This window comes from Venturia canescens, chromosome 8 (assembly GCF_019457755.1).
Source record: "Venturia canescens isolate UGA chromosome 8, ASM1945775v1, whole genome shotgun sequence".
Classification (NCBI taxonomy): domain Eukaryota; kingdom Metazoa; phylum Arthropoda; class Insecta; order Hymenoptera; family Ichneumonidae; genus Venturia; species Venturia canescens.
In genome coordinates this window covers 4,352,369-4,376,738 of record NC_057428.1, presented here as the reverse complement: position 1 = coordinate 4,376,738, position 24,370 = coordinate 4,352,369, and the positions used below count along the sequence as shown (strand labels likewise).

The following is a 24,370-nucleotide window of genomic DNA, read 5'->3' as shown; positions in this document are numbered from 1 at the left end:
CTGTCAACGGAGATTGTCGATTTGGAGACTTTGGATTGCCCATCGTTGAAAAAACTGCCGAAAAGTCCATCGAAATGCGACCATCACCACCACACCAACGAATCGAAATTTAATTGTGCAACGAAGAATGTAAAATCTTTGCAAAGCTGGTTATACGTATATCATGCATTATGTAATAGAGGGATCTTGGAATAAACAAAACAATTTTTTCATAAATGTGTAATTTTATTTAAACAATATTCCTCCTCCTCCTCCTTCAACATACATTTCATCGGTGATTCAGATATATACATTTTTGCGTTGAGAATATTAGAAATCTCTTTGAGAAAATTCAATAGCGTTCCAATCACCACCGAGATATTTCATATATAGTTGTCCACAATGAGCCGTTTCCAGAAGTTTCTCGAATACCGCTGGATTCTGATCGAATGCCTTGACAACTCGCGGTGGCAGGAATACGGTGAATTCATTCCTGATTTCGGCGACGTATCTTTTTCCCCATTTGGTATTTGCTGTCCTCACGTTCGAGACGCGATATTCTTCGTTGACTTGAAGTTCTTTCAGCTTCTTGGCAGGGAGATACTCTGACTTTGCGATGATATTGTTGATGGCGGAGAACTCTATTATGGATATAGTTTTTTGAGATTTTCTTTAAAGAGCAAGTCTTGACTCAACTTTACGAAGACGTGAAGTGATGCTTTTTTCTTTTGGACTCTGCTATTTGTAGTTTTTCCATCTATCCCTACCCCAAAACTGGATCATCCCCTTCCACACGCTTTCAAACAGGTTCAAACGTGATCTATATTGGAATCGATGCAATCTCCTCCGGTGGTCCTTTTTTCTGTACAGGCTCTTTGATTCCGCCGACGTTATGAACACGTGCATTCTAAACTTGTTCAAACACGTTCACAGCATTTCCTACAATTTCGACGTTGCGGAGCCGGACCGTCAATATGATCGTCCATCGATGATACATTTCAATGTTCAACGCAACGACGTAATAATGCAATCTCACTATCGGATTTGTAATATTCGGGTAAACGATCCCACAGAATATCTGTATATTCACTAAAACATTGTTTAAAGATGGTAGGAGATATAATTTAGAGCTCCTCCGATGTCATTTCACAGGGATTTTTTATGCGTAGAGTCGTATAGATATTCGCAAGTCGTTCCATTATGTGACACTTTTCACAATCTCGACGTTTAGGTCTACAAGAATCAATATGCGTATGTAGCCAGGGTTGATTAAAATGATCATAGCACAATTAATATGATTGCACTTCACTATCACACTGCAAATACTTGGGTAAACGATTCCATAAAACAGGAATGAATGCACTATAATACTTCAAAAGCAAAGCCTTCGGTAATGATTCAAGTTCATTTGCTGTTAATGCCAATGGATGTTTCGCCGGGTGGATAGCATACATACTTGCACATCTTTCCATCTCGACCTCGACTTCAGTAATGATCCAATTTTGAAAAAAGAAATCTCGTCGAAACTTGTACCACCTCAGGAATACAAAAGATGCAACACAGGACACATAAATTTGTCGAGGGAGGGGCATTTTGAAAAAAGAAATCGCCATCTAAGGAATGTAACACAGGACACATAAATCTGTAATTGAGAGCAAATACTTCCAGTCTGATGCAAACTTTTATTTTTTCTCAGAAAAAAACAATATATTCCTCTAAGCAAAAATGGGGGAGGGGCATTTTGAAAAAGAAATCTTGTCAGAACTTGCGCCACAATACAAAATACGTAACACCGGACACATAAATTTGTCATTAGTGTGACATGTAAACATCTTTGGTCACGGAGTCCGATAATTAAGATCATCTTCGGCAAGAGCACTTTAAAAAGAAAATTCCGTTCAATCTGATATACCAGAAACATAAATCAGTCATTGGAGGGTGTAAAAAAATCTTTTGGCTCTTCAAAGTGCCGCCGCACCCCCGCTGTGCGAGAACCTTCCCCTCCACATGCCGTGCAGCCCCGCAACGGTCCCCGCGCTCCCCCGTCCCCACTCCCCCCTGAGAGCCCCATGGGTTAGAACTGGCATAGCCTTACTACTAACGCTGCTACACGCCCACTTGAATTTGGACATCATTCCACATATGCTCGGCGGCAACTATCTCTTCGCAACAATTCATGGCATCGAGTAAACAAAACCATTGCAACGGATAGAGGCTTTACATTCCAATATATCGAAAATTTTTTTTTAAGAAAGGGTATATAGTAATACACTAGGGAATCACTTTTCATCGAATTTCAAGAAATGCCCGTGTCGCACTCATTTTTTAATGTTGATTTCAACAAAGTGCAATTGTGTACGTGACCATAAAAAAACGAAATTGTACAGACGAATCTGCTCGAAAATTTATTGAATTGCGATTTATTATCAGCTGAATATCTTCAGTAATAGAATAGATTAGTTGCTATAACGAATAAAATTCGTTTGAAGAAGAAAACGTGTAGTAAAAATTGCCGTCATTTCAATATAAACTGGGGAGTTAATTTGGAAGCTGGACAATGCTTATCGTGCGAAGGATACTTTTTCATAAATACGCAATAATATCTCTTGGATATTACAGAAAAATTTGTTTGCATTTTTTTATAATGAATGCAATTAAGTTAAAATCTCTTGGAGGTAATTTTTTAAATTCCCTCTGTTTCCCTCTGTACGCATAGATGTGATCCATCAGATCTAGAAGAGCCCTGATTTTTATTTGAATGAGCAATTTGAATGAAAAGTGATGGGCCGGACAAGTACTTTTAGCACATATTTAAACATAATTTGTACCGATACGAAATCGACGTCGAATATTATGAATACCAGGGGATCCTGAAAGTCTGAGAAGAATCGATTTTCTTCTAAGTAAGTCTCTGCCACCATAGAGTAACAAATGACTTTTACCTTCGATGCGATTTTTTTTTGGATTTGAACGTTTCTCAGAACAATTTCATATTGTGAAAAATTATGTATTATATACTAATAAAATACTTATCCTCCGATTGATGCCATAAATTGTAGTGCTGCACATAACTCAGATGGTAACTTTTTTGATTCACTTGAACTTTCTCAAGTTCCGGGTGCTTCCCGTAAGAATGAATTTCTCACGTCCTATTTGAATTTTTTTTTTCCTTTACAATATAATTACAGATTTGTATTTTTTTTAATATAATATTTTTTCATGATTTGTGAAAGCTTTTCTTAATTGTTTTGTTGAAATTATTTACAGTTGGTTTCGTAATTTTTTTTACATACCATTATGTTTTGAATTTTTTTCACTCGTCATCCGATGTACTCGTCACTTTTGCATTTATTTGACCACGTTTTGTTCCTTTGAACCAAACGTTTTTCACGCATTACCATAATTTAACAGATTCATTTTTTTATTCATTGCGTTTTTTCAACGACTGTGGGGATCTTGAAATCATTGAGGGCTCGGTTCGAACAGTTTAGAAAGAGAGAAGAAGGTGTGCGAAGACAACCACGCAGCGATCGAGTAGTGTGGGAAGAAATAGAATCAGCTTTCAAGGGACGAATAAGAACCGGCCTCATCGTGAATTTAAAGCATAAAGATTTGGAACATTTTCTCAATGATGCGAAAGAGCTTATCATCAAGCGATTGAAAAATATTTTGCCGAAAGAGGGAAATGTGAAAGTGAACGTGGTAATGTCTTGTAAATTCAATTGCTTGAAAAACGGAGAAACAATTGAGGAGATAAAGTTTTTCAACACGCGAAATGAAGCAATTCTACCAGCAACGAATCTGACTGAGGAACATCACTTTGGTGTCCCCCTCCGATTTTCTTGAAACTGCTGTATGTGAAAGAGCATGCGAAAGTAAAAGACACGTATTTTTTTTTTATCGGCGGAAAAACGGTTTTAAGGGGTGAAACCACCCTTGAAAGTAAGGCATGTCAGGGGGTGATTTTGCAGTTTCACCAACAAGCACTCAACTGATTTTGATAAAACCAAAACCAAAATGTTTCTTATCTGAAGTGATGAAAAGTTCACCATGTGCACGAAAAAAAAAACAGCGGGTTAACCACCCTTACATTTTTATATATCTCACGCCACAATAAAAAGGAACGAATATGATGGAATGAAACGGGTTCTATTTCCATGAAAACATGAAAATAAAGTTCACGTGTTTTTGCATTTTTGCAAAATAGCAGTCTTAAGGGGGTGAACTACCCCTTTTTTTAATTTTCGTACTGTAGGTGGTTTATTTTTGTTTTACATGTTTTTGCTGATTCGAAATATTATAATAGTTTCGAATCAAGATATTCTGACGTATCGAAGTCAATACAAGACTCTGAAAGGGTGAATCTCCCCCACTCGATTTTCCTCTTTATTCACTATTTCAGAATTTCTCCCTGCATTCCGTTCAATTTGGTTGCTCTGCATCGAAATTACAAATTTAATAATTTTAGGAACATATAAAACTCGTTTTGACCTGGATGGTGGCGGTTTGGCCGGGGGGGGGGGGGGGGGAGTTCCCACAACTACTTTTTCGGTGATCATAGAAAGCTTGTAAACTGCACGTAAATGAATAGGTATCATGATACAGATAAAAATGTCTCTATAAAACACTTTCTTAACTTTGGCGGAAAAATAGAGGCGTAGACATATAACCCCGGTGTTTGTGCTAGATAAGAATGTTATCAAGTAGTTATGATCACCTGATATTTTTGGCATTCTCACACACCGAATAACATTAGTCATTCCGAATATTCTTGAGTCATGCATCAGATAAAAACGTTATCAGGCATCGTGAGATTAATAAATATATTTTTCTTTCGATACTTATTTTCGAAGGCGGTAACCATTAGCATTGTACTAGTGCATATTTGAGTGAGCTCCAAATCGTGCGTGCTTTTTCTGTGCTTTTGGTGTATTGTGCCTACTACTTTTACCAGCATGAAAGTCAACTCAATCAACGTTATCAAATTGTTACTGGCTACATTTGAGGCTATGAACATTGCACAAACTGCTCTTAATAATGCAGAAATAGAGATGAAGGAGAATTTCGAAAAAATTTTAATCGATTCTATGCAAGATTACAACGGGATTGAGATGATACAGGAAGAAACTCTTGATTTTCAAGAACCATTTAAAGAGTTCGAAGCAATTGCTGTTGAAGATATCATATGGCAGAAGAATGATGATGTCGATTCCGACGCTTGTCCTGGTGACGATGAGCTGAGCTATGATTATAAAAAAAAAGCTGTTGAATATTGGAGATCTGGTAAAAAAAAGAATTACAGTGTTGAAACCGTCAAACAAAAATACAAATCTGTAAAATCCATAAGGCAGTTACGACGCTGGGCACAACAACTGAACAAGGGTGGTACATATAAAGAAAAACTAGCTCGAATTTCTGAATATACATTACGGAATATGAAAACTGCTGTAGACGCTGGTGTCATTGTTCATGATATTGACCTTCGAAAGTGGCTCTACAGGCACAGAAAGAAATAGGCCATGAAGATATACGATTCAAAGCCTCTCATAACTGGCTATGGAAATTTAAGAAATCGCATCGCATTGTTTCCAGAAAAATTAATAAATTTATAATGAGAGAAACTGTGGAGGAAGAAGCGCTTCTGCAAACAAATGCGGACAAATTTGTTCAAGATGTTAAATTACTAATAGAAAAGTATGGGTCAAGCAATGTATATAATTCGGATCAAAGCGGTTTTCAACTGGAAATCCATTCAGCACGAACTTTAGCGATGGAAGGATCGAAAAAAGTTGAATGTGTTGTACAATCAGTGTCTTCAACGACCCATAGCTACACGATTCAGCCAACAATAAATGCCAACAGGAAACTACTTTCTCCACTTTTCATAGTATTAAAGGAGGCAAAAGGTGAATTTGGACCAAGAGTAACGAACGAATTGTTTAAGCCAGATAACGTCATAGTAACATCATCAAAATCTGGGAAACTTACTTCCGGTGCATATTATCGTTAAGGGTGCATCAACTTTTTCCAAAATATAGTTATAAATATATAATTTGTTATATGTTTACAGATCATTTTAAAATTTGGATGGAAAAAGTTTTTTTTCCGAATGTTGGAAGTGACAGTGTATTACTGATTAATTCCTGGAGTGGACACTGCCCCAAAGTTATACGTGAAGCAACCCCCATGATAAAAAAATCATCACAATGATTATCCCAAAAGGTACAACTGGAAAAATTCAACCGCTTGATGTATTTGGATTCAGGATATGGAAAAATTTTGTACGATATTTTTCAGATAGTGTTCTATTGGTGGATGCTGATATAAATTTACATTTGAGGAATAATATAATCAAACTGCAATCTTTGGTCCACAATCAATTGTCATCTCCACGCTATATCAATCTTTTCAAATATTCATGGTTTAAAAGTAATTATATTACGGAAAAACCGGAATATTTCGAAAATCCTGTTGATTTTGGGTTCGGTCAATCAAAAACACACTGTGAAATACCTGGTTGCAATAATATAGCGATTATAAAATGTGCATGGTGCAAAAAATCTTTGTGTTTGAAACGTTTTTTTGATGAATATCATTATTGTACAACGTATGAGCATAATTGCTGGAAATGATAGGTTTTATTATATTTTATTTCGATATATGTATTTATCTAATACGTTTCCTGTAGGAATTCTGAATTTTGGAAATAAAAAAAAATGAGATCATTTTCTAACGTAGCCAAGTACAGTGAATGAATTAAGGTTCTTGTGGAATTCATTCGTGTACACTTTTAGCCCTAATCCCTCACTTATTCATAAAAATTTTCCAGCAAACGTCACAGAGCAACAAAGGTTTCTCGAATGATTCTGCAATTATTAAGAGATTATCATCTGTTTTTATGCTAGCACGGGTTATAAACTTAAAACAGTTTACGCGTACAAGTGCATGCATTGTATCTATACGATGAACTGCACAAATTCATTTTCAACATTACACACAAGCTTGGCGTGCATGGTTTTCAATCGGAAGCTCGGGAAGAGACAATTGTTTAAATTTACTATGAAAACAATAATTAATTAGAATTGTATGAACGAGTGTGAAAAAAACCGATCCCCCAATAAAATAAGAGGGGCCCTGTTATATAATGATTTGGTAAACAATACAGATGGGTGAAATTTGTGGATAAAATTGAACAATTAAACGAACGGATAAAGAAATGAAATCAATCAATCCCTTTATATGCCTTTATCTTGTACGGATAGATACGGCCATTCTTTCATGCCCATACGCATTTTAATTTATCGACGCGTCACTTTCACTCGTTTGTCCGTACACTCTTTTTTTTACCAAATGGGCAGATGATTGGATGAATTACACAAGTATTGAAATGGATGAACAAAGAAGTAAGCTGTGTAAACATTGATTTGAGAAAAGAAAACGCGTTGAATACGAAACTTTTGGAGTAATGAATTTATCAGTCAAACTGGTCAAGAATAGATATTTTTCTTTGTGTACACAGCGCGGGATCTTACGTCGAACTACTCAATAAAATAGTTGGATGGAAAAGGGATGGCAAATTAAAAAACAATTACATGAGAGGATCATCAAGTTTTCTTCAAATATATGGACGGATGAGGCATTCCTTCGCCGAGCTTCCGATTGAAAACCATGCACGCCAAGCTTGTGTGTAATGTTGAAAATGAATTTGTGCAGTTCATCGTATAGATACAATGCATGCACTTGTACGCGTAAACTGTTTTAAGTTTATAACCCGTGCTAGCATAAAAACAGATGATAATCTCTTAATAATTGCAGAATCATTCGAGAAACCTTTGTTGCTCTGTGACGTTTGCTGGAAAATTTTTATGAATAAGTGAGGGATTAGGGCTAAAAGTGTACACGAATGAATTCCACAAGAACCTTAATTCATTCACTGTACTTGGCTACGTTAGAAAATGATCTCATTTTTTTTTATTTCCAAAATTCAGAATTCCTACAGGAAACGTAATTCATTCACTGTATATGTTACAATAGATCTCATATTTTTTCACAGTTAAACATTTTTTAAAATTTATTTATTGACAATGCGAATATAGAAAATCATTTAAAACGACGGTCACGACCTTTTAATACTTGGCGTGCCTATTTTACTTTTTGAAGTTTTAATATTTACTGATTTCACTTCTTTTTGCGAGACGTGACAACTATATAGGAATCGTATTTCATTCACTATATTTGTCAACTTCAGAAAACGATCTCATTTTTTTTTCTATTTTGAAGTTTTTTATTGATAATACAAATATAGAAAATTATTGGAAACTACGGTCGCGACCTTTTAATAATTGGCGTTCTTTTTTTACTTTGTCAATTATTTTTTTTTCTAATTTAGCTTATTTTTTAGAGGCGTGACAATATTTACTTAAGAAAAAAAATACATTCATCGTCTTCGACGAAAATTTTTAAAACGATTTGTTTCAAGTTGAGTGCTTTTCTCTGTGCCAAAAGCAATCGACACAGCCAATTTTTCTATATAGACGGACGAAAACTGTGCGGTTATGTTCATGTGAGTTGAAACCTTTTACAAGCAATAATGGTGACGATTTTGATTATCCATTCAGCAAATCGAATTTTCCAATGAAAGATTGGGAAATTCCTATGCAATGGGATGATATTTTCATTTCCTATTCCTTTTTTTGAAAAGTTCCCCTTGTTTACTTGGAAAAATGATTTTTGAAACTATCTTCTTTTCATTCATGGATTCCATGTTGACATGGATACTGTCAATGGTTTGCAATGTCCAAGGAGATGTTTCCATGGTATTCAATGTCTAAGACCACAGCTTTATGGTTATTGGTGTCCAGTGATATTTTTTTAATGGTCTTCTGTAACGTCTGAACCTGCCTCGTCAATGCAAACTATTAAAGCGCAGATCTAGATATCGATAACTATGAGGAAAAATATCGTAAACCATTGCACCGTTTACCTAAATATCGGGAAATATAAAATTGTCGAATATATATTGAAAAATACGAAGGCATCCACCTAGACATCGAAAACCCTATAGTCGCCAAACTAGACATCGTAAACTATAGAGCCGACGACCTAGATATCGAAAAGCTTAGAAAAACTCACCACACTATCGGAAACTATGGAGCCATTGACTTTCATATCGGGAACCATTGACAAATTCACCTTAACATCGGAAACTATGGAGCTATCGACCGGGATAGTGAAAACTATGAAGTCGTCAACCTAGTCCACGAAAACAATGGGAAAACATACCTGGACATTGAAAACTACGGAGCCGTTGATCTAGACCTCGAAAAGCATGAAGAAACATACCAAGGCGACGAAAGCCATGGAGAAATATACCTAGCCATCGAAAACCATGGAGCTGTCGATGTAGACATCGAAAACAATGGAACCGTCGACCTAGACCATGAAAACCATGGAGAACCATAACCAAACATCGAAAACTATGGAATTGTTAACCTAGCATCAAAAGCCATGACGGAATATACCTGGACCACGAAAACCATGAAGGAACATACGTAGACATTTAAAACTATGAAGAAATATACCTGGACATCCAAAACCATGGAGGAATATACCTAGACATTGAAAAATATATAGACACATACCTAGACATCGAAAAGTATGGAGTCATCGACCTAGATCACGGAAATGATGAAGAAATATACATAGAGAACAAAAACTATGGAAACTCAGACCTAGCCATCGAAAACTGTGGAACCATCAATTTAGACCACGAAAACCATGGAGAAACATACCCAGATATCGAAAAACATGGAGGAATATACCTGAACCACGAAAACCATGATGAAACATGCCTAGACATTGAAAACCATGGAGGAATATACCTGGACGACGAAAAACATGGAGGAATATACCTGGACCACGAAAACCATGGAAGAATCTACGTAGACCACGAAAACCATAGAAAAACATATCCATACATCGAAAACCATGGAGGAATATACCTGGACCACGAAAACCACGTAGGAACATATCCAGACATCGAAAACCATGAAGGCATATACTTAGACATCAAAACCCATGGAAGAATTATCCTAGACCACGAAAACCATGAAGAAACATGCCTAGACATTGAAAACCATGGAGGAATATACCTAGACATCGAAACCCATGGAGGAATTATCCTCGACCACGAAAACCCGAGAGAAACATACCTGAACATCGAAAACTGTGGAGCCGTCGACCTCAACTGCGAAAACCATGAAGAAACATACCCAGACCACGAAAACCATGGAGAAACATATCCATACATTGAAAAACATGGAGAAATATACCTGGACCACGAAAACCATGTAGGAACATATCCAGACATCGAAAACCATGAAGGAATATACCTAGACATCAAAACCCATGGAGGAATTATCCTAGACCACGAAAACCATGGAGAAGCATACTTGGGCATCGAAAACTGTGGAGCCGTCGACCTCGACCCCGAAAACCATGATAAAACATGCCTAGACATTGAAAACCATGGAGGAATATACCTAGACATCAAAACCCATGGAGGAATTATCCTCGACCACGAAAACTCGAGAGAAACATACCTGAACATCGAAAACTGTGGAGCCGTCGACCTCGACTGCGAAAATCATGAAGAAACATACCCAGACCACGAAAACCATGGAGAAACAAATCCAGCCATCGAAAACCATGGAGGAATATACCTGAACCACGAAAACCATGATGAAACATGCCTAAACATTGAAAACCATGGAGGAATATACCTGGACGACGAAAAACATGGAGGAATATGCCTGGACCACGAAAACCATGTAGGAACATATCCAGACATCGAAAACCATGAAGGAATATACCTAGACATCAAAACCCATGGAGGAATTATCCTAGACCACGAAAACCATGAAGAAACATGCCTAGACATTGAAAACCATGGAGGAATTATCCGAGACCACGAAAACCATGGAGAAACATACCTGGACATCGAAACCTGTGGAGCCGTCAACCTCGATCGCGAAAACCATGGAGGAATATATCTGGACATAAAAAACTATGGGGTCGTCCACCTAGAAATCGAAATTCGCGATAGAATGTACCTAAACCTAGTCCTCCAAAACCCATGATCTATCGCCCTAGACATCCTCGAAAAATCCAGCGGCGTCGACCAGAATTTTATATTTTTTTATTTTTATTATTTATTATTTAATGTTATTCGTATTATTCAATTTTTTTGTTTTCTTATATTATTATCATTTTATATTATATATTGTATAATATAATATATATATTATATTATATTATATATTAATTATAATAAAATATTTATTATAATAATATTTTATTATTAATTAATATTAATAAATAAAATATATATTATATAATTATATACATATTTTATGCGCAAACCAGGAGCTGGTATTGCCCCCGCTGTGCGCCCATTCTCTGTCTCTCTCGCTCGGCGACGCAGAAGGAGAGGGGGTAGCCGCGTTCAGCGTAGTGCGTGACGTAGAGTGTGACAAAAGTAAGAAATCGTGCAAAGGACGTAAGTCCAAATGTAAACAAGCGTAACTTACGCCCCTCTGTCTCTAAGAAAATGAAAATCCCGAAATGATGGATTTTAAATCACTAACGTTACATATCTCAGGATCTACTGGACGGATTTACTTGCAACAAAGACCAATGGAAAGAGAAAAATCGAAAAAAAATCGTCACAAATTTTCAAGTTCTTTTATGAAATGGTTTATTTGTGAGAACCATTTGAAAATTCTGTGACGTCATAAAACCGGCATATTCGCGTATATAAGAGTAGCGGCAGGGCTCGCGCTGGCTTTTCTTTTGCGCTGCAGTTTTTCCTTTTAATACTTGGCGTCGAGCCGCTACCGCGTCTCTTGATAAAATCCGATTGTATACTATGAGATGGTTAATGAATTGTTAATGTGTATTGAAGTTTGATTTAAAAAATGATAGTTAGTAAACAAGATCAACAGCATGGAACTTATTCAGACTTCAAAGTCGAATCGTAGTAAATATCAAATGGCTCCCCTCCTCCTTCCCTTGCCCCGCCAAGATTGCGGTCAATACGATTATTATACGTTCCTAAAATTATTAAATTCGTAATTTCGATGCAGAGCAACCAAATTGCACGAAATGCTGGGAGAAATTTTGAAATAGCGAATAAAGAGGAAAATCGAGTGGGGGAGATTCACCCTTTCAGAGTCTTGTATTGACTTCGATACCTCAGAAAGGTGCGGGTTTAAAATTCCGAACTTGAAATGACCAGAAAGCTCAAAATTCCGAAATTGCGAGCTAGTACTCGATATACTTTCGAAAATTTGAAACACCGGAATTTTATTAACAGATTTATCACTAAACCGAAATTAAAAATTCACTTAGGAATATAACGATAAAAATCAAAAGATCGATTAATAAAGCATCAACATGAAAACATAAAACAAAAACAACTATCGATTTCCTATAACTAGAGAGTCCAAAATTCCGAAAAACTGTCTGGCTAGAAAGTTGGATTCCTGAAGAGCTAAACTTTGTACAGTGAAAAGATTCGAAAATAAGAATGTCGAATAATCGTTTAATAGCTAAATATTCATAATTTCATATTTATAATTAAAAAATTAAGATGATCAAAAGTCGGGAAATACGAAATCTCGATGGATCATAATTCCCGAAAGACATAGTTCCGAATATCTCGAAAGGTCAAAACTCTGAAAGATTTTTCACCAACGATCGAAACTCCGAAAATCTGAATACCGTTCTAATAATCGGTCATAAAAATTTTAGAACGTGCCTAATTCTATAAACTTAACGTAAGATCAATGCGATTGATTAAAAAAAAATCAACAAATTAGTGTGTGGGTTTTTTTTCTATTCAAATAAAGTGTATTTTCCGTAAATTATTCATTTTAATTTTATTCCATTACAGGTTATGTTGTTTTTTTTCTTTATATAATGATGAGATATTGAATTCATTTCTAATAACTCCACAATGTGCGGCTACGCCTATTTTGATTCTCATACGTGTGTTACGTCCTAGCATTACGCTAAACGCCCCTCACTTTTTCTCATCAACTCAAACGCTATCACGAGTATATTTCTAACCTTTATCATCACTTTTCGATACATAGTTCTTATCTAGGAATATATTTAAACACAGAGCGTATCCAGACCACCCATAACAAATACATCCTGCGAGACACTCGGCGCTCGCACATATTTTTTTCCTCAACTGTCCATTCTTTAAACACTCACAACGCGTGCCCTAGACTCTCCCCGACGTTCCGGCGCCATAAATAATCCTACAAGACGAGCACGGAAAACCAGAAATAAACACTCCAAGACCGATTTCCTATCCTTATATTTACTATCAATGCAACATTTCCTTAATCCACACGAGATTCCAGAGACGCGTTCCGAAACTCGCGTTTCCCACGAGTCCCGAAAACAGATGCTCTTATCTCAAGTGCAACACGTGCACATCTCAGAACTCCGCTCAACACACTTTCCCTAATTCTAAGAAATCTCGAGCGACTTTTCCTCCAATCATATCTCCGGAAAAGTCTCCCCCATATTCAAATCCAATCATCAAATCAGACGATACTTTTTACCCAATCCAAACTAAAAAACCACAGAGAACAAACCCCCTCTACAGCATCCTACCCCCAAAGAACACATCCTCCTCTCGAACTCTAACTACGCTAAGAATCTTGGTTGTTAGTCAGTTAGCAGCGAACCTCGAAACAATTAAGATCGGAGAACTCTCCCTCTCTAATCCAAATCACTTGGGAGAACTCTGTCATAATCGCTAACTCAAAAGTACATAGAAAAACATTTCAATTTCAAAGTGTAAATAAGTGTAATAGTCAATCAATAAATTCATCAATATATTTTGTAGTGAACAAAATATCATCGCATACACTTATTTCGCGAAGCCTTCGACACCGCTCAACAATTGGAAAATCCTTCCAATTCGCGGGCACAACCTCAATAAAAAGGTCACGTATACCTGAAAATATAGTATATGTTCTCGGGCCTCGCACAAGTCCCAAAGAAGACTCACTGGCAGAGGTACTCAACGTACACTCTGCTTCTCTAAATCGGCGACTGTGCGCCCCCAACTAATCCTCCCTCCTGGGACGTAACACGTGCTTGATAATGATTAGAGGTTGTGAATAAGCTGCACACGATGCTACATGATAACACTGGTTGAACCATGATATCATACAGTTCGCATTTAGCGCAGGACAAATTTTCCTCGCAGGACTGCGCTGAACTAAAGTTGAGGCCTGTTACTGAGTGAGTCGTGCTGGCATTTAGAGTGGCTATTCTACAATTTGGCACAATGTTGCTGACAAAACAGCAACTGAGGTTTTTTTTATTTAGAACTGATGAATAATTCTTCATATATATGAAGAATTATTGAACTTATTTCTATTAATAACCCACAATGTGGCTACGCAGCCCATTTGGGTTCTGAAATGTGCTTGATAATGATCGAACACTATGAACAAGCTGCACACAATACTACGCTAGACTATAGTTGAGGCCTCTACTAAGCCACGCTGGCATTTAAGGTGGCTATTCTACAATTTGGCACAATGTTACTGATAACACAGCGACTGAGGTTTTTATATTTAGAACTGATTGAATAATTCTTCTATAAATGATATGATATTCATGTAAATATAATGACTGAATGCTGTGAATAAGCTGCACATAAAACTGAATGATGTTGTTGGCATGCAATGAATCATAATACAGTTTGTATAAGCCCAGGAAAGTTTTTCCTTCAATTTCTAAGTAATTTGCAGCAATCTGATTTATAGCGCAGCGACTAAAGTTTTTTTTAGCAGTGATCAATAAATTTGAATCAATGCCAACACATAGTACTTACTTTACAAATTCAATTAATTTTCATTCATTCAACATTTACAGGGCCAACGATTTTTGGGCACTTTATTCTGGCCAATGTCGTTTCTTCGTGTTGAAGTGTGTTCATCATTAACATCTGAGATACATTGGCGAAAATATATATTTTATAAAATTGTTAACGAACTACATAAAATTCATAAATATTATAAATTATAATAAATGAAATCGAATTAAGCTGTAGTTAGGAGACGTCTCTGAATAAAAGAAAGAGAAGAAAGTTAAGCGCTAACACGAACGAAAAAGGAATGAAAGGGAGAAAAATTCAAGTGAATTTTATATTCCGATTAACTTACTTCTAAATTGTAAAAAGCTTATAGTTTGACCAAAAATTGGTCAAATCATGAATTTTATTCTATTTTCCAGGTTTTCAAATGTAGTTTATAAAAAATACAAAAAATTCTCAGGGCTATCTTTAATTTTTTTTCTCAGTTTATTGGAAAAAATTAAAAGAAGATTTTCGAAGTGGTCGTTGAAAATAAACTAAGTTGAAAAAAAAAATTTTTTTTTGAATGGAATCACTGGTAAAAAAATGTTCCGAGACTCTACAGATATATAAACTCATAAATACACCACTCACATTTATCAAGAAAGGTTAAAAATTAATCAGAATCACCCATTTCTTCGAATCGAATTTATTCAAATTAAAAATATATCAACTCAGCCCCTATGCCATTTCATTATATATGGCAATGAACTGGGTGAAGTCAGCCCTACATTTCGGGCATCTTTTTATTGCTCTCTGACCCAGGATCGTTGCACATCGCAGACAGCTGCAATTATGACCGCACGGAACGAATCCGTGGGTCACCGGGTTCTCCAGACACACTATGCATTTTGGTACTGTAAAAGAAAAAAATTGTGAGCGGATATCACAAATAGTTCGAAAATATAACGATAACAAACAACAGCATTGCGATGTAAAACAATAGCCAATGACATGGCAGACTAGAGTTTTGTCATGCTTTTTAAATAACTTTGATCGCTTATCCTGTTAATCTAGACAAAATTACGCGCAAAAATATCTTACGTCTAATATTACATAGTAACAAACTAATTTTTTTCGGGGACTTTTTTTTACGTTTTTTTCCACAAGTTTATCCCTACCACCTTCTAGTTCATCAACGCGTTTGCTACGAAAGACAAACTGCCAGGGTCCTTCAAGCAAGCTATCAATACTTTCGCAGTCTACGAACTCCACGAACGGTTTTTTCCAGCAGCATAAACATTTTGGCAATTTTTTCCGAGCATATTCTTGGACTTTATGGATGGGCCATGAAACTATAGAGATATTGAGATTTTTTTTTCAATCTATTGATTTTTTTTCAAAATTTGAAGTTGCATTATGGGTGTATGCGAGAGGTGTACCAGGGTTCACAATTTTTTGTTTGGACTACTTCTCAATCCATTCCCGTGTTACTGGTAATGATAAAGCTGCTTATCTTTCATAGTACGAACTACTCAAACAGTATTTTCTGGATGCACGATTATTAAACAAAAAAATTCCACAATTGTTCAGGCTTTCCATCTATCATATATTATCTATTCACCATTTTCGTTTTGACTACTTTACGATTTTTTTGACCATTATTTTTTTGAATATCGTGAAAAAAATGATCACCTCAAAGTACAGATTTTTTGTAAGCCATGAACCCCTTGAATTAATGCTTCTCGATGCGACGATTCTCCAAATTTTTTCCCTTCCCCATTTTTGTGTCTATCGAGTAAGATTCGCAAAAAAATGAAACGCCCGGAATCGTTTTAGCAACCTATAGAATATTTCCAAGAATACCTTTCCTATAAAGGTTTCCCGGAGATACACACTCGTCTCATCGAAATTCATTTACCGTTTAATTGCTCATTCAAGAGTCGTTCTTATAAAAGGACTGCCGTTTTGTGAGATTTGATTTCCAGAGAAATGATACTATCATTTTTTTTCATAACCACTTTTCAAATGAGTCAAACGTTATTTTGTGACGATAAAGCTCATGAATATCCTACAGCAAGGTGCAGATTATCTTACATATTACGATTCTGATTGAAACGCGAAATTATTACAGCCAGAAACAAAGTCTGCTATTGGAGATTATCAAGCCTAGTTTGAATAATATCGTCCGCGTCCAAACTCCGAAAAGCATGGGCAAAAGCACACAATTCACTCGGCTAAAAGCTTGGTGAACACGTGCTCTCGGCTGCATAATGCATGCATACGACACACTCAAAATCAGGTCTACTAATCGACATTCGTCTTATTTTGACTTGTAGTGTCATTCTGCTGTCATTTTTTTCGCAACTTTAGCCTTTCTTTTCGCCATGAACACAGAGTATACGACGCGACTCAGTTTAAAATTCATTCATAGAGTTATGTCGTCCGCATCCACACTCCGAAAAGCGCGGGCAAAAGCACACAATTCACTAGGCTAGAAGCTCAGCGAACACGTGCTCTCGGCTGCACAATGCATGCATACAACATACTCGAAATTGGATTTGTTTATTAAAAAATTGTATTATCGTATCACCATAACTGGAATGAAACGTGACGTACTGATTTCAAATTTTCAATACAAGTTGAACAACAAGTTTTATATGTTGATGCGATTTCAGCTTGTTCATCGGACACTTAATGAGATATTTTAAATACGTATACGGCAACTGACATTTTTATTATAGTTCTGTTTTCATTTACGATATACGCCTGTAGTAACATTACTGAAGATGCAAAATAGATTCACATAGCTATCCAAGACAAACATAATTTTGCTGATGGCAGATTTTGGTCACGAGCATTGATTTCAATCAAAAAATGAATAATATTTTAATTTGCTAACTACATATGGGGTTATAGTACATAAATTACAAAAAAATGAACCGAAAAATTTAAATAATCATGAAATTGAATAGTGGAACACAGTTTCGAGTAAAAATTGAACTAAAAAAATTCAATTTTCCAAAAAATAAAATACGAAATATTTCCTCACAGTGGGACCGACAACAAAAGTTTTTAAATTTATCGGAGTATTTTAGAAAATTTTTTGAAACAAATCAAAATAAGCAGTCAGTTTGAAAACATGTTTTTTGCTTTAAATTTTTAAAAAACACATTTTTGCAATAATCATAAGCATTTCAATATGGTATAATGAGTTTTTAATAAAATAAATTACGCGAAAACGAGCGGGCAAAGAAAATTTGAAAAATTTTGAGAAAGTTTTTCACATAATGAAAAATAGAAATACAAATATTTAATGAAATCGAAGGGGGTAGGGTGAAAAGTGGCCGATTTGACGTGGAATGCCCCATATGTTTCAAAAAGTAATCGGTAGAAAAATTAAAAAAAACTCCAATACAGCAAACTACTATAGGAATCTATTTTGCACCTTCGACAAAAATGTAAGGTTACCTTGTGTATTCTTCTTTTTCTTTTTTGAACGTCTTTTGTGCCCATACGGTTTCGCTGGAAGATTTTCTATTTGAGCCTCAATCCGCCGTTTTCTCTTCCTACGAAGATTTTTCTTCCGAGATTTCGAGACTATAATTAACAATTGTTCTGTTGAATTCTGAGACATGTCACTTGAGATCGAAACTGCAAATGGAAACTTTAAAATTCAATATAAATAGAGAATGAATTATATACCATTACTTATCCTGGCTGGAGGCTCTGGCAGGTTAACGGGAGGTATATGTGGCTGTAATGCTCTAACCAATGAATTATCCCCAGCAGCTTGGGGAGCTTCGAGTACTGGATTCAATTCATCTGGAATGTGAAATAAAATATTAATATAATCTAATTTCACAAGAAAATAATGCCTATAGAAATATACATGAAGTAAATTCCCCATGAAAAGAACGATTATCATCATTACGATTATTTTTTAGATTATAATAAAATGAAATGTTTTACCGTTATCACGATCGTCGTACATTTCAGACTCTGAGGAAGACGAAGAGCTGACGACAATCACATCTGGTTCTGTAAACAAATAAATATTGTTTTCGAAGATTTTAAACTGCAATGCATAATGTGCATTATGGATTTAATTCACTTTATTAAAATCAATACATCTTTCATGTTGAATTTTGTTTCCGATCCTACAGGAAGTATTCGTAGCAGTTTCATTTAGTTGAATTCGAGTACAATACAGAAAGAGACTTTGCAGAACTTTCTAATATTTAGAATGTAAAAACTCATTACTTCTTCTACCTAAATTTGATAGAATGATAATTACCGTTATTTATACCGATTGCAGGCCTTGGTAAGGGAGGCGAATATGGTCGGAGTAATTCGTCTATTACATGTTCCCCAGCTGCTTGGGGAGCATTCAGGACTCCGTGCGCCATACCTGCATTGATAAATAAATAGTATTGTAATCAAATTTCAGTAATACAATGATACTCATCAAAATTCCTATGTATTAAAGCTGTGATGGAAAACTTCAATCGTTAGGATAAATTTCTGCAGCATAAGATTGTGAAATATATTACCGTCATCGATCTCGGGCTCACTGGAAGATGATGAATCGATGAGATCCACATCCGGTTCTGCAAAGAAACACATGTTTTTTAGTTTTATCGAGAACTTAATTTTTTTTAATTGTTAAAAACTTGATCCTATTTTTATACAGTACATCAAAGAGGGTGTATTGAAAATAACGAATATCTTCCAGAGTTCTAAATGATGAGATCGTTTTTTTTATTCGAAATGAAGTCATTTCGGAAAAGTTCAAAAGGAATTTCTCGTTGCGTATTTTGTGTTGGATTTTTAGAAGTCTGGAAGTTTTTAGAACATTTTAGGAAAACGTAATTTCATTTCTATTACATTTTTTATATGAAGAATACATTCCGCGCATAAGAAATCTGCTTTAATGCGTAATTACTCGGTAACTAAGTAGAAGAAAATTTGTGTTTTCGCAATTGATCTTGAAGAACATTATCACCAAATTTGAATGACGCTGAAGTTTCCAACGTTGGAGTCCAACGAAATGATCGAAAAAAACTCTCCAATAATTCCAGTAATTCTCCTATTTTGTTCCCTGCCAAATTTGCGATTCGTAGTTTTTCAAGCTGCACCAACGATTCGTGAAATAAAAAATTGGTGAAGAATTAAAAACGTTTTTTTCGTTCATTTCGTTGGATTCCAACGTTGGAAACTTCAGCGTCGTAAATTTGATCAATTTCTTAATATTTAGACTTCTGTACCGAAACTCCTTAATTGAACTTTATGGGAGAAAATCTTGGGAAACTTCATTTTCTCGATATAATATGATAGGTTTCAATTTTGAAGTTCCATAAGTGACTCCATCTTTACATAAAAGATCATGTTATCCTTTGGAATTTGAAAAAGTGATCATTTTTTTCTATACACGCTAATGTTTCCACGTATTTCAATTTACCACGATTGAAAGCAGCCTCAGCTCCATTGTCGATCCCTGCGGGTATCTCGTCGTAATCTGGATCTGCTTTTTCAAAAATTGAAAAGTTATTATTGAGTAGATAATATTCAAATATAATTGATAAATTTCTCAGCGTAATTTGAAAGAAAATCATTTTTCGCCTCATTGGTCAATTTTTAAAAACATGTAAAAAATGTATGCAAAACATTCTAGGTTTTATGCCCTTGAACTTTGACATTGGATTAAGTGAGATCGTAGCATTTAACGGATATATTCATTTTCCATTTCATTTTTTTTCCTGTGGCAGGTATCGCTTTGAAAATGTATAAATTTTTATAAACATCATTTTCTACGCTACATTGAAGTAAAACTTTTTATCTATTTTCAATGCAGAAAAAATCTCATTTACACACTTATTCGATTCTACGAGTATGAGAGCTGTGTGATATCAAGAGACGCGGTAGCGGCTCGACGCCAAGTATTAAAAAAAAAACGAAAGTGTAAAAGAAAAGTCAGCGCGAGCCCTGCCGCACTCTTATATACGCAAATATGTCGATTTATGACGTCATAACGTTTTTCAAACCGTTCTCACGGATAAACCATTGTAGTTAAAAATCTGAAAATTAGTGATAATTTTTTTTCGATTTTTCTCTTTCAATTGTTCCTTATTGCAAGTAAATCCGTTTACTCAATCCCGAGATATGATCATTTAAGCAATTAAAATCGAATGTTTCGGTACGCTCTAGTCGCTTGGAGTCAGAAAGACTTAAGTAGCGTTTGTTTACCTTTGGACATACGTCCTTTGCACGAAACGTTACTTTTGTCCCGTTTCGTTTCGCCCAGTCCACTGAACGCGATATCCCCTCTACTCGCGCCCGATCGAGGGCGAGAGACAGCGCGCGAAGACTCGTTCCCTCTCTCTCCCACTCGTCGTAGCGTGGCGAGAGATTTATACGCATATCCAAAAATGTTCTCACGTTCTTTTTAATACTACTGCACCGCTGGTTTAGATATTTGGATGCAACAAGGCGCATTTTGAAGAGAAGACATTTAGCTTCACTTTGGTGTATTCGAAAAGTCTCTACGACTTTCATTACGGGTACTACATCGTTTCAACAAACATTAATATTTTCGTTCGTTTGATTTCTTTTTCAACTGGGGCGCAAGTTCAGATAAAACAATTTGTCTCCTCAATTTTCGATATATTTTTTTATTTTTATTTTTCAGCGGAACCTCGAGTACATTGATTGTGGAAACTGTAGTAAAACAATGGGGTTTTTTGGAAAATTCGGAGAGAAAAAATTTTACTTCTTCAATTCCAACACATTCAAATTTTATCAGATTTTTTTGCTAATTTTTGTCAACCAAAAATTTCTACATGGTACGTTAATAAATTGATCTGGAATTTTCGAGAACTATGGAGCTGTATTAGAATATACAGAGTGGAAAAAATTTCATTTTTACTTTTTATTTTTTATTATTAACCGGTTGACTAGTAAGCTTTTTTTTCTGGTTTTCGTGCCAAAACTGGCACGAGTCAATAAATTACCGAAATACATGAAAATTTGTTTCTTGGGATTTTCGAGGTTGCTGATTTCATTCCCAATCTTAATTTTCATGTAGCTACCTTCGAAAAGGATGAAAATAAGGGTTGAAAGTGAATATTTCTGATTTGCTAGCGGCATATTTTTATGTTATATTACATGGAAAATCCAAATTTTTTAGGATGAAAATGAATAAAATTCACTATCCCCGAGGGGGTGAAAAATGAGGGTTAGAGGTAAAATTTTCAGATTTTTCAATGGGAAATTTTTGTGTTATATTACATAAAAAATGTTCGTTTTTGAAGGTACCAGATTGTTTCATCGAAGAAAAATAAAATTCGCTACCTGCGAAAGGGTGAAAAATAAGGTTCGGGGATGAAATTTTTAGATTTCTTAATAGGGAGTTTTTGTGCTATATTACATGAAAATTCTGAGTTTTTCAGAACACTAGACTCTTCTATTGAAATGCATCCCCAACCCTCATTTTTCACCCCTTGGCAGATCGGGAGTTTTGGATTATTTCGATAAAGGACGGTCATGCTCTACAAAAAACATACAGTTTCTATGTGAAAAAGCATAAAATTTCTCGTTGAAAAATCTGGAAATTTCACTCTCAAACCTTATATTTCACCCCTTAGGGAATAGTGATTTTTTTTCATTTCAATAAAAGAGTTTCGTGTCCTAAAAAACTTGCAATTTTCATGTAATGTAAAAAACTTTCACATTGAAAAATCTGAAAATTTCACCCCCAACTCTTTTTTTTCATCCTTTCGCGGGTGGTGAATTTTATTTTATTTCGATAAAAGAATCTGGTATCCTCAAAAACGAATACTTTTTATGTAATATAGCATAAAAACTTCCCATTGAAAAATCTGAAAATTTCACCCAACCCTTATTTTTAATTTCTTCGGGGATAGTGAATTTAGTTCTATTTCGACAAAAGAGTCTAGTGTGGAACTTGGAATTTTCGGGTAATATCGCATAATAACTTTCCATTGAAAAATCTAACAATGTTAGCCTTACCGCTCAATTTTCACCTCTTTAAAGGTGAAAATTAAGCCCGGAAGTCGATTCGGCAACACAAAAAATCCTTGTAAACCCTTTTTCATCCCAATCGGTTGAAAATTTAAAACAAGATTTCAATATGTACGCATATCATACATTATTACCAGAACTGACCCGACTTTTTTTGTATATACCAGTCAACAGGTTATTCGCTCCGTGCGCGTAAAGTAGTGCGCTCGCACTACTTTGAAAGTGAGCGTGTGTCGTGTATAGGTGTTCCCCCAAAAACGCCGGAGTTCCATTTACGGTGGTGCTGGCAGTATGCACGAATACACTAATACTATTAGTGCAGTAGTATTAGATTTTTGGCTCCGCCCACGTACACAGAGCAAATACGTGGTATGAGATGCCAATGCTCGTTTTTTAAAAACTTGTGAATTTCGTGAATTGTGAAAAAAAGTGCTGTACACCAAAGGTAGTTTCTTTGATATGAGACAAACATTTTATGAGTACTTTTTACACAATTCACAGTATTTTTTCTATGAGTTTCTCAAGAATGCATTTCAGTGTTTCGTGCCATGCCTTATTATAAAGAAATCGATCAATAAAAAATTCAAAAGCAAAAATGACACTTTTTCTACGTTGAAAATTCTAATACGACTTCATGATTCTCGAAAAACCTAGATCAATCCATAACTGTCCTTTCTTAAAAAAGACATTTCGATATATCGAAATCTGAAGCCTCTATTCGTTGCCATGGTTTTGTTTATTCGTTGCCATGCAGGCTTGCGACGTATCGTCGGTCGTTACCATGGTCGTTGCCATGGTCATGGTTTTGTTTATTCGTTGCCATGAACATCGTCAGTTGCCGCCAAGCACGCGAAGAAAGTGGTGGAATCAAGAAAAGACAAAATGACGACATCAACGACTAAAGAATTTACGGCGACGACAGAAGAATTCACAAACAATGAAGAAATGAATGAATTCATCGCGGGAGACGAAACCATGTAAGTACCACGACAAATATTTTTAAAAAATAACAGACGACGAGGACGAAGACGACGATGAGGACAATGACGACGAGGACGACGAAGATGACGAAGACGACGAAGACGACGACGATGACGATAACGACGAAGACGACGATGAGGATGAGGATGACGAAGACGACGAGGACGAAGACGACGATGAGGACAATATCGACGAGGACGACGAAGATGACGATGAAGACGAAGACGATGACGATGACGATAAAGACGAAGACGACGACGATGACGATAACGACGAAGACGATGACGAGGACGAGGATGACGAAGACGACGAGGACGATGACGATGACGATGACGACGAAGACGACGAAGACGACGACGAGGACGAGGATGATGAAGACGACGAAGACGACAAAGACGACGAGGACGACGAGGACGACGACGATGATGATGACGAAGACGACGACGAGGACGAGGATGACGAAGATGACGATGAGGACGACGAGGACGA

At 35.9% G+C, this 24,370-nt stretch overlaps 2 protein-coding genes across 11 annotated transcripts in view; one reads left to right on the top strand and one right to left on the bottom strand.

Moving 5' to 3' along the window:
* rdgB (retinal degeneration B) overlaps positions 1-24,370 on the top strand; it is a 1,063,172-nt gene that overhangs the window by 519,994 nt on the left and 518,808 nt on the right. The window lies entirely within an intron of this gene.
* The window catches only part of LOC122414392 (uncharacterized), a 237,537-nt gene continuing 228,578 nt past the window's right edge, over positions 15,412-24,370 (bottom strand). For 2 of the 3 annotated variants that reach the window (XM_043425628.1, XM_043425629.1), the window contains 7 exons: positions 20,322-20,387; positions 19,414-19,470; positions 19,158-19,271; positions 18,833-18,901; positions 18,566-18,685; positions 18,332-18,460; positions 15,412-15,777 (listed from right to left, as the gene is read on the bottom strand). In XM_043425628.1, coding sequence (XP_043281563.1) covers positions 15,602-15,777; positions 18,332-18,460; positions 18,566-18,685; positions 18,833-18,901; positions 19,158-19,271; positions 19,414-19,470; positions 20,322-20,387 — 731 coding nt within the window. In that variant the 3' untranslated portion in view covers positions 15,412-15,601. The remainder of the gene's footprint in view (positions 15,778-18,331; positions 18,461-18,565; positions 18,686-18,832; positions 18,902-19,157; positions 19,272-19,413; positions 19,471-20,321; positions 20,388-24,370) is intronic. The other variant, XM_043425630.1, reaches the window with a different exon arrangement.